Here is a 12,456-nt window from a genome sequence, read left to right as displayed (position 1 = left end):
ATATATATAAAGATACTCACACGCCGCCGCCGTCGCAGAACTTCCTGCTCTCGCGCGGAGCCTCCAGTCCGCGGTGCTCCATTGGTAAGTCCTCAGATTCCACAGAACGCTTGGATCTCTCCTCAATTCTATAAATAATGATGTTTTTTTATTTTTAATTTGGTAAAATCTTTTGTGTATTAGCTTATAATAAAGATGGCCAACATGAATACATTTGTAAAACTACTTTACCATTTGGAAAACTACTTTTTGCGTCCGAAATTCTTAGAGGGGGTAATTTTTCAATCGGTAGATTGCTCATAGTTTCATTAGTAAACAATCGACTTAGGGTACAATAAAATCCGGGCTTATAACAACTGTGTTTCGCGCTCCTGTTTTTATTTTATGTATTATAATTATATATATATATATATATATATATATATATATATATATATATATATATATATATATATATATGTATGTATATATGTATTATTATATTATGTTAAAAATGTATAAAACATTTTAAGTTTTGACTGTTGTCGATGTCACGTTAAATTTAATTCTTTTAAGTTGATTACAAATTATTGTTGATTAAAACTTGGATGGATTAATTATCGCTCACCCACCTTTGATTTTAGACTAATACCCTTCGTGAATTCATCGTAATCATCAAACAGCCCATTACTGTCCCACTGCTGTGCACGGGTCTCCTCTCAGAATGAGAAGGATTAGGACATAGTCCACCGCGCTGGCCAAGTGCGTATTGGTAGACTTCAAATACCTTTGAGATATTTTTTTATAAATCTCTCAGGTATGCAGGTTTCCTCAAGATGTTTTCCTTCACCGTTTAGCAAGTGATAATTAATTTCTAATATACACATAACTTTGAAAAATAATAGGTGCGTGCCTGGGATTTGAACCTCGGACCCCTCGATCGAGAGGCCGAGTTTTTTAACCACTAGGCTATCACTGTAAAACGTATTGGTTACTCACAATATATGAACAGTTAATTAAAAGTTATAAGGCGCAAGTGAGACCCCACATGGAGTACTTGCTCGCATCTCTGGGCAGGGGCGCCCCAATACCAACTTAATCCACTTGACTTCTTGAGGGACATAGGTTCCCTCTGTGTGTTTTACCGGCTTTACAATGGTGGGTGATCCGAGGAACTATTTGACCTGGTGCCTACGTCACCATTCCTCCACCACACCACTCACCGAAGGATGAAGTTCCATCCACATCAACTGGACTCGTGGCGGTCCTCCACGGTTCGGCTTGCACGGACGTTCTTGCCGCGGACAAGTAAGATGTGGAATGAGTTTCCTCCTGAGGTATTCCCGGAGCGCTATGACATGGGGCTCTTAAAAAAGGTGCAAAAAGAGCTCTCCTACAAAGCCGGCGATGCATTGGCGACTCCTCTGGTGTTGCAAATGCCCATAGGCGGCGTTGACTACTTTCCATCAGGTAGCACGTCTGCCTAATCTTTAGGTTAAACTATAAAAAAAAACAAGTCACACAAACCTGTTATGTTGTACATCGGGTAACGCGGGAGCGTCTGTCTCCGGCGCGGGGCCGGGCGGCGGCGGCCGTGTGGGCAGGTGCGCGACCCGCGGCAAGGTGTTGTCCGCTCGCAGTACTGGCAGCGAGCGGGATAGGAAGCGTAGTGTGAGGTTGCGGATCAACTCGCTGGGACAAACATAAATAAATAAATAAATAAACGCTTTCTACACTTACAGCCCCACACTAGGATTCCCTGTGTCGTGGGTGCCATGGACACACACATAGACAAATACACAAACACCCAGACCTAGAAACAGAAATCTAAATTCATTATTTAGATGTCTGTCTGGCCGGGGATCGAACCCGGGACCCTTTGCGCGTCAGACCGGTATGGTGATCGCTCCGCCACGCGGGTCGTCATGGTGTTTAAGTTTGATTAGGTTATGTTGCTACTTAATTACCTATATCGTCATTAAAGGTATAATAATTGTAATCAAAATTCCATCCAAATTGGATGAGTAGTTTTTTAGAAAATCGCGGACACAGACATACATGGCCTTCGAATACAGAACTTCCTTTTTTGAAGTCGGTTAAAAATATCCTAATATATGTGAAAACGATTCAATTAACGAGTAGCTAGATACAATTACAGTAGACACAATTTTAATACATAAATATATTTTTTAAGTTCAAGAAAAGCTAATTGCAATTTATTCTTCAAAATTTAACATAAACTGAGCATAATAGTTTACTAGTGTTCTAATCACATTATGAACTAATTTACTGTATTTAAATATTGTAAAATATAGTATATATATGTATATTTAAATATAGTAAAAATTTACTTAATCTCCGTTACATAAACATACTCACAAGGGATAAGGCTCTCCGTTAGGGTTCCGTCCTAGCGGGCTGCGCGGGATGAAGCCCCTGTTCAGGTCTCCGCACAGGTTGTTCGCGCTGACCGCCGCGCGACCGGCGCCTGCGCACTCTGTCGCCACTTGTCTGTAGGGTGGCGGGCGTACCCTGACACAGAACCAATATTAAAAAACAACTGACTCTGCTCAGGCTCCCAACTTTAATCGAAGATAAAACTGTCTTATACATACGAGTAGTAGTAGTAGGTATACATAGCACCTGATAGTAAGCTACTGAACCAGTGGATATCTGTAATGAACTCTGTAGCGACACATTGTTCGGAGTAGCATTGAGGTGGTAGAACCCTCTGTGGTTCCACGCGGGCGGCACCACCGCCACACCTCTTTCTGCCTCATAATAGCAGTGTTAAGCGCTGCTGTGTTCTGATTTGAAGGGTTTGGTAAGGGATTCATACTTTTCCGAGGTGTTCCAGCTTAATCCTCACGGCGCATCTGGAGACCGACCTCAGGTTAGGAATATCTAAGGCTCGACTTGGGGGGGCACTGCCGTGCCCCCAGATCCTATCTGGGGTTGATTACAGATGTCTATGGGAGGCAGTAGTCACTTACCATCAGGTGGACTGTATGCTCGTCCGCTACTTCTATATTATAAAAAAACTCATTTGTCGACCCCTAGAAGAACTTAAATTCTATCTAGGATCGATTACAGTACAAATGTGAATGGACGGTACCCACCAATGAACTGCATGCTCGCTACTGTTTCAAAAAAAAAAGTGAAAATCAATTAATCCATGTTTGTTTTAAATACGTTTATTAATTATAAAAGCAAGTTACAGCCCATAACTCAGTCATTTGCAGCTAACCGGCGACGGTGTAATTACGTTTGGGCGCCGGAGAAAGGTGTGGTGGTGATCACTTTCACTGTCTGTACGGTATGTACCGTTTTCAAAAGTCAGAACATTCGATAAAGATTTTGATTTACGTCAGTGCCGATTTCGGAATTATCATGCGCAATAACATCTCCTTTTTTAACCGACTTCAAAAAAGGAGGAGGTTTCTCAATTCGACCGTATATATATTTTTATGAGAATATTGAAAATGCATGACAAATTCCAGAGAAATGATAGACTAGTGGTGAGTGAGCGGTGAGAGAGGATACATGTGAGGACACGAAAGTATCTTCCAGAAACTAGTAAGGTTTCAGTTCAATGGGACAGTAACGGATTAACGTTGAAGTATTGAATTAATTCGCTCTTACTTATGCTGGGAGGCCTAACTAATTTCGCCCTTATGTCTGCGGGAAGCCCCTCGTACTTTAAGGCGGACAGTTAGTTCAAATTCCTAATAATTTTGACCTTCTCTTGGCCCTAACAAAATATTTTGTATCTCCTTCTTAACACGGATTATCAAAAAGTGGAATATCGTACCGGTGTTCCCTGGGACTTTTCAAAACTACAGTTAATAAACACCTATGTTAAGATCCTAGGCCTTAAGCCTCATAATCATTGACTAAACATTAATCATTTAAAAAAAACATCAAAAATGTAATGGCGAAATGAAGTTATTTTTACCTGGGTGGTGTAGCATTGGGCGATTCGACAAAAGCGTAGTATCCTTCTGGGGGTTCCTCTGGGTCCTCTTGCGTTGTGTCTTTGGTTTCAGGCTCTGGTTCAGCTGGCGTCTCCGCGAGGACTGTCAGCACTGGCAATAGAGCCTGGAAGAGGACATTTTCCTTTGAAAATTGGTAAGAAGTTGAACTTTTCTCTGAATTATTTGCAATTTAACAATGCTGAGTTTTGGAAATACAGGATGATACGTTAAAATATTTCTGACATAGCATGTATGATTAAGCGAAGTGAGAGTCATTATCTCACCTCATCTATATAGGGTTCATTACGGATGGATTGGTTTCTTAATAAATATCATTTGGAATTTCAAAGAATTTCGATAAGTATGATTAATGTAAATATTACATTTTCACAAATCTATTTTTTTAAAACGTCAACGGTTTCTGTCCATAACTAGAAGAAAATAATAGAACCTCGATGATATCTTTAAAACGTGTATTGTTACAAAAAATCTGCAAGCTGTAACCACACCTTAGACAAGGTTATGGAGCAAAGAACCTATGTAATAACGATTCTCTGTTCTTAGAAAATGCAATTGCTTAGCAAATAGCCCTATTGTCCGTAAGCAAGCCGTTGTGGCCATTTTAAAATTGCCTCCATTGTGATCCACGCTCTAGAACCCTTCGTACTTTGTGTTTTGAAATAAGAAGCAAATAATTGAGGTGTATGAATGTGGTTTCGAAATAACTGTAGTTTTGTTAGCTTATATCACACATGTGTGTAAATATGGAAGATGTACCTTCAATTGGATATATTATCTCATCATAACAGAGCATAAACTACTTACTGAAGATAGAAGCGAGTAATTTGAACAATAGTTTCTTTTATAAACGAGCATGCAATCCATGTGATGGTAAGTAGCTACTGCATATGGACATTTGCAATCAACCCCAGATAAGATTGGAATCCTACCTGGGATGGGCTACAGATGCGACGTACCTCTGAGGACTAAGCTGGAATGTCTCTGAAAATTATGTGTCCCTTATGACACCAAACCAGACCGAAGTTCTAGGTGGGAACTTAGAAAGAAACTACATCCACTAAGAGAACTAAATATAGGGAATTAAATCTTGTTCCAACTATAATATGAATTTTTGTAGCTACTCGAATAATTATGTATTCTAACCTAAATTATCATATTCTTTGTACTTAATTCATGTTCATTTTACCGTTATGCCGTGTTCATGATTAAAACACAAGCTTTCTATTGTGATTATCCAAAACTGACACGGTTTTTCCAAAATCTGGTGCACGGTGAGGTCAGACAGTCATAACGACGAATGCCGCTTATGGAGTTTTATTGCGTGCTTTGAACGGTATAAGATCTTGTGGGTTTAAAACTGGAGCAGACGTGGGATTGTGGTTAATTTTAATAAGTAAATAAATAAAAACAACGTCTTTAGTAATGTTATTATGTTTTTGGACTTCACAGGAAACCCTTCCATTTCATACCCTTGATGAAGGTGCAAAACAAAACATTGGTCTACAATCTTAGACCGTCCGCCACATTTGATTTAAAATAACGTCTTAATGAAGTTAACTTAGAAGGTGATAAAGCCAGTATGATTCAACCTGGTAGGTACAACCGCTACACCTATTTCTAGCGTGAAGCATTGCGTATCGATGGAAGGGTGCTATTTCCATCTGACGTATATGTGGCAACCATCTTAATCCTTAGGAGTAGCAACACATCTGTAATCAGCTTCACGTAGAACCTGTTCTATATGAAGTTAGTCACAGATGTCCATGGGCAGCATCAAGAACTGCTTGCTCGCCTATCCAATCTTATAAAAAATGTTGAATGCCTCCGTTCGAACACAGCCTACGAACAAAGCTCGCACTTTCAACCACCAAGCTATCATGGCTACTAATCACACTTTAACATCTTCATTACATGAAATCTTCATACTTAAATTGAGCAATAGAAACTCATCTCTGCGTTGTGGTCTCATCTAAGCGCATATTAGACGCCAAACTGCCTTCAAGATTATTATCGCGAAATGAAAGTGTTATAATGTTTATTTCATTGCAAAATTGAGTACTTTCGTCTTAATTAAATGCCATTTCAATACACTGTTTCATAATTGCGAAAGTTTTGTAAATGTCTATTACTTAGAGCTCCACGTGGGAATTTTAATGATGACTTCGGAATATACCTACTGCAAAAGGTTGGCAGCTAAGTCCCCGCCATTTTTATCATTTAAACTTGTAACATAACATCATCGAATGCTTATGGCCTAATGTCTTAGGTATTTAAAACAGAAAGTTTTGGTTTACTAGGATTTATATTTTTTTTATTTTATTAAGCTCATATTGAGATCATTAAAATGGAATGCAGTTGCTATGCACTCAAATTGTCAACTCATTACTGTCCCACTGCTGGGCATGGGCACAGTATAAGGATATACAGTATTTTATCTTCATACAAACGCACGAAACGCAAGCCACGCCTACTCGCCTCGGGCCGGTACTAACTCGGTACACGAACATTCGTGAATGTGCCACGGTGACGAGCGGGTGATGTGACGGTTTTGTAAGATATTTTGTTGTTTCAAGAATAATATGGCGAAGAAAAGTTATAGATTATATTGTGTTGTTTTTGGTTGCTTCAATTCGTCAATAACACATCCAGATATAACATTTTTTAAACTGCCTGGAAACTCCGAAAGGTAAGACAATTACAATGATTTTTATGTTAATACTAGATACTTAATCTACTAGGTACTACTACTACTAAATTAGATTAGTTTTTAATTAATACAATTTGATATTTTAAAAAAATACGTATGATTGTTGTAATTTTGGTTCAGTAGACAGGTGTCAGAGCTTGTTATTTGAGGTTATCCCTCTTCTGAATTAATAGAATAAAACTATTTCTTCGACCAATTTACAACTTTTATTATTCCCGCGCAAAATAAAACTCGAAACTGTTGATAAACGAAGGGCTTGCTTGCACAACGCACGCGTCGTATTTATTCGTCGTCGCGCGGCGCAACAAAGGCTGAGGGCGTGGCTTAGCGGCCTTTCGGCACCCGTTTGTTCGCGCGATATGCCGCCGAGGGACTATTCTGTAGGGGCCCTATTCTGTAGTGCGTTACAATGTTAATCTAATAGCGCATATATTGGCCATGTTTTGCCCTTTTTAGTGCATATTTGCATGCATATTTCGACATTTTGATAGTGCATATAAGGTAAAGTCACCTATTTCCGCGGTATTTTCACCAAAACTAGAAAGAGCGTCAAATATTAAGTATTTACTGCGGCTGAAAAAGGAATTAGATAATTTTATCAAAAGCTTTAGTATTTGTTCTTTTGAAATAGACTCGACTTTTTACGGTAAAATTCGCTGAAACCACTATTCGGCGCATCTCTAATTAAAATTATTATTTAATATTGTAATAAAAATTAAACTAAATTTTGCATAATTTATGTTAATTTATAAGCTATCATGTCGAACATATTTCATATTTTATTGTTGTAACTGTCAAGTACCCAATTATAAAAATAGTTTCTATTACGTAATATATACATATTAAAAAACATAACATGCATTTTCATTCAACACTTTCTATATAATTAACTATAGCATTCATTTGTTTAAATAAAAAAATACAACATTTACAATCAAAAAATTAAAAAGAAAGTAAAGTATGCAGATGTAATTAAAAAACTGTAGGCAGGCAGCCCTAACGCGTTACCGTGCCCAGCGCAACCGTAGGTATCTAATACAAGGTCAGGGCAGAGTTAAATTACTGTATATACATATACTGTGGCATGGGTCTCCTCTCAAAATGAGAAAGATTAGGTTTTAGCAAAGGCAGGTCTCCCGCCGGGCTTGGTGATCATGCCGGGGATCGGCCGTGCACCAACAGTCTCAGTTCGGAGCTTGTATATATGTAACATGTTTAGAAAACTTCGATAGCGTGATTCAGCAGCATCTCTTGACGAGTAGCGTTTTACCTTTACCTTTGAGATTTTATTTTATAAATCTCTCAAGTGTGCAAGTTTCCTCACGATGTTTTCCTTCCTTGTAAAAACAAGCGATAAATATTTTCTAATACACACGTAGTTTTAAAAAATCTGAGGTGCGCGTCTGGGATTTAAACCTCGGACCTCTTGATCGATTCGTTCCATCTGAACGTCATTTTTACCATACATTTTTTATTTACTGACATTTTTGCGTCAAATATCGGCTTCGTGTACATATGCAAGAAGAAATCAGCTAATAACGTGCAAATTAATATCCTTAAGTAGGTAACCTGACTAGGAGTTCGGTTACCTGTCATGCAGATGCTATCGCAGTATGTGGGTCAGTGTACCGGACGCGATCTGCATCTACGATCGCTATCTGATGCCGGTTCGGAATCAATTGCCGTTATCACTGTAAGTGAGGATGCACTTGTCGATGTCATGTTATTTAAAGACTTGTTTGCAATGTTTACATGGAGGAATAAGTAATAATAATATTTAGTATTTAGAGCTTGTGATTTCCGCAGGCATCAACGCTTCACCTATTTCTACCTAATACCAACGGTATGAAGCTAATATGAAGGTGGTACAGCCTTTTACACACAGACTTCAACGCCACACATTTCTGCCTAGTAACAGCAGTGTTAAGCGCTGCTGTGTTCTGGTTTGAAAGGTGTGGTAAGAGAGACATACTTTTCCGAGGCGTTCCAGCTTAGTCCTTAGGGGTAGCGTGGCCGTCCTTAGTGGCCGACCTCAAGTAGAATTCTAATCTCATCTGAGATTATTTACGGATATCCATAGACAGCAGTAGCCATTTCCAATCAGGTGGACTGTATATGTCTCTTACCACACCAAGCTGCATGCTTTTTCGATGCTCCAATAACGCAAAAACGTGATTTGTTTGTTTTTCTTTCAAAAATAGATGAATAAAAGGTGTTTGTCAAGGTTGGGTGATAGGCGTGTGGCAGCGGTATGCGGTCACACTAACGGACGGTTTACCGTATTATGGCATCACGCACACCACGACATGCTTTGCTTTATCCACTCATTTCACCACCGATTAGTGACGGTTAGTTTGTACGGGTCCAGGTTCAAACTAGGCGTTGTATTAGTGACTTTTCTGGTATTTAAACGTTGATGAATAGATCAGAAAGATAGACTAGTGGTTTAAAACACATGAAGGGTCCAGCTTCGAATCCTGGACATCGCCAATTTTGTGAAGTTATATGTGTAGTGTAATCTTATTTTATCACAACACGGATTAGAGAGAAATAGATAAAGAAAGAAGAAATAGATAAAGTAAACTCTTCAAACAAACTGAGAAGAATTGAAACAATAACAGCAATTACCTTTCAACTGCAGAAAGATTATCGTAACTAACTTAAAATAGAAAAAACCTAAAACTAACCACAAATTGGATCATAGCAGTGCTCTTTCTATAACAGAGAAATAAGCGTTAACATAGTTTCACAAGACTATTCTGCCAAATTCAAAGCTAAACAACCAATATTTTAAAATAATTATGGAAAAGATTTACATCCTAATAAATATAGATTACTTATATTCATTCTCAGTAGTGACTTAATAATCACTCAAAATCAGCTGAATTCAAAATTATAGAAGAAACTCATGAATTAAGATAATTTACAGTTGCAAATTTCATCTTCTACTAAAATTACGATAATTTCGATGCAGCTGCAAATTTTATCTTCAAATACCTTGAATTATGGTCAAATTGCTAGCCTAGTAGCGTAATGTATGGGTAGGTTTCTCTAACTAGTATCATTGTTACCGTCTGCAAGTTAACCCGGTTTTAACTGTATGTAGTTTGATTTAGGGATGTTGAAAAATATCGATATATCGAATATTTTGTTTACAAAATATTAAGTAATCTATACAATACGATGTGGGGTTGTTATCGATTTGTCGTAAAAATCGGTTTCTATGGTTATCGATTAGTATATCACTTGCTTAGTGCCTAGCGATGGCATGTGTCAAAATGGGCCTATTAAATTGTGACGACTATAATATTGAGTAAGATGAACTAAATACATAATTATTTTAAAACCGTCAATTTTTGAAAATTTTACCGGTTATCGATATATCGATATCTTTTTCACTTCCGACATCCCTTGTTAGAATTCGAGATGATGGTACACGATTTCGCTTAATTCACTTTCGTGATAATATCTTTATCTTCTCTAGTTTTGTTTTTTAGAGATTTGCCTTTTTAGATCAGAAATTATAATTTTTAATGAGATGATTTATTTTATAAGAATATTTTTTTGTGTAACAATGACTCGGACAAAAACAATTAATCAATCAATCAGACGGACGGGCGGACAGACAGACAGATAGACGATTATAATGACGAGGCTTCCTAACTTGATTCTAAATTTAATATCGTATAATCAGTATCGTATAATAAATTAAATATTTTATCGCATCGTTCAAGTTTACAAATGTCAATGGGCTGCAGTAACCACAGTCAAGTGGATCACATCGTTACCTACTGGTATTGCATAAAAACAGTGCTATGCTTTCGAAGCCGTTACGATGAGACGCATATGTGACGAGACAATCAGAGCGTGACGGACGGTGAGCGACCACGTGTGACCGTCTCCACCGTCCATGATCATGCGTGTAGCTTTTATAAGAGACGTAACGAACGAGCAGGCTGTCCACCTGATAGTAAATAGCCACTGTCTAGAGAACAGGTTGGAGGTGGTAGAACCCTTTGTGGTTAGACTCCGGCGGCATCACCTCCATACATATTTCTGTTATAACAGCAGTGTTAAGCGCTACGGTGTTCTGATTTGCAGGATGTGGTAAATGAGATATACTTTTCTGAGACATTCCAGTGTAGTCGTTAGGGATAACGGCGCATATATGTAGCTGACTTCAGATTGGAATGTAATCTGATCTGGGGTTAATTGCACATGTCCATGGGCGGCAGTAGTCCCGGGAATAGAATAGGGCTACGGTATCCCCTGCCTGTCGAAAGAGGCGACTAAAAGGGTGCTTCCGGGGTTGCGGGCGGCAAGAGTGAGAGCTGAAAGAACCAGTCCAGCAAGCAACCCCGAGAAGGACGGCGGTATGTGTGGTCGCATCCTGTCGTAAACACCAGATGGTGTGGGAGGAGCCAAAAGTGCTCCCCCCAGGGCAGAGCCCGATGCGCTTGGAGGACTCCGGTTGTGTTCCTTCGGAGATCCCGGAGTTCTCCAACAAGCGTTGAAGACGGCCACCGGGGGGGTTTTAGTGCGGTAAAAATCCCACATGACCCGGCGTCGCTTGCACGTCATCGGGTCCCTTTTGAAGGTTTCCCCCTCGTAAACAAAAAGAAGGTAGTGTGCTGTAAAGTCTTAGTGATTTGTTGGACTATTACAATTTTAGAATTGAAATATATATTATGTTATATCTGTATGTTTGTTTTATGTATTAAGTACTATGTAACCTTAATTGTAACAGGATGTTTACCGAAATAAATGTTTTCTTTCTTTCTTCTTTCTTTCAAAATAAGTAAGAATATTGAGAATTAAGTAATTTTATTACAGTAATTTTAAAGTTTAAGTGTTTACTTACCCACTTTTATGCGTCGTTAATCATAATAACTTACTTAAATTAAAATTAAAACATGTTCAGATTGATATCTCCATTATTATAATGCACATAGATAAGCATCTCATATTCCTACATAATTCAAATATGAAAACTAAATCGTATTAAGTACCGTTCTTTACGATTGTGGACGAATATGAATACTTATTTCAAATCATCATCATTCCATTATTGTCCCACTGCGGGGCACGGGTCTCCTCTCAGAATGAGAAGGATTAGGCCATAGTCCACCGCGCTGGACAAGTGCGTATTGGTATACTTTAAATACCTTTGAGATTTTTTTTTATAAATCTCTTAGGTTTCCTCACGATGTTTTCCTTCGCCGTTTAAGCAAATGATAATTAATTTCTAATAGGAGTGAAAAATCAGAGGTGCGTGCATGGGATTTGAAAAACGCTCTCTACACTCACACCCCACACTAGGCTTCCTTGTATCATGGGTGCTATGGACACACACAGAGACAAACAACCAGACCCAGAAACAGAAATCTAAATTTATCATTTATAAATCTATCCGGCCGGGGATCGAACCCGGGACCCGCTGCGCGTCACACCGATACGGTGACCGCTCCGCCATGTGGGTCGAAATCCTGACCCACGGACCCCTCGGCACTAGGCTACTACTATCATTGGCTATCTTTTTCAAATATGAAAACAAAATGGTATCCACAAGTGTGAAGTACCGTAAGCGTTATTTCCGTGCGTTGAATAAGGGCAGGAGATGTGGGTTACGGTTACGGTGTTGTGTAGGCACGGGACAGACTGGACGCTCCGTGACGACGATATTAATAAACGATCTATCATTTCATTTTTAGGATACCGTCTGTCCGTCTGACACAGGGCTCTATCTCTGAAACCGTAACAAAACCGGTAGGTAGA

General features: G+C 38.8%; 1 protein-coding gene across 1 annotated transcript in view; it reads right to left on the bottom strand.

Annotated features, from left to right (window-relative positions):
• spz6 (Spaetzle domain-containing protein 6) overlaps positions 1 to 12,456 on the bottom strand; it is a 33,319-nt gene that overhangs the window by 11,568 nt on the left and 9,295 nt on the right. The window contains exons 2-5 of the mRNA XM_073090170.1: positions 3,935 to 4,077; positions 2,359 to 2,511; positions 1,507 to 1,671; positions 21 to 128 (exon numbers count right to left, since the gene is read on the bottom strand). Coding sequence (XP_072946271.1) covers positions 21 to 128; positions 1,507 to 1,671; positions 2,359 to 2,511; positions 3,935 to 4,077 — 569 coding nt within the window. The remainder of the gene's footprint in view (positions 1 to 20; positions 129 to 1,506; positions 1,672 to 2,358; positions 2,512 to 3,934; positions 4,078 to 12,456) is intronic.

This window comes from Epargyreus clarus, unplaced genomic scaffold, assembly GCF_041222505.1.
Source record: "Epargyreus clarus isolate Ecla_fem2 unplaced genomic scaffold, WU_Ecla_fem_2.2 ptg000032l, whole genome shotgun sequence".
Lineage (NCBI taxonomy): Eukaryota > Metazoa > Arthropoda > Insecta > Lepidoptera > Hesperiidae > Epargyreus > Epargyreus clarus.
This window is presented reverse-complemented; position numbering and strand designations above follow the sequence as displayed.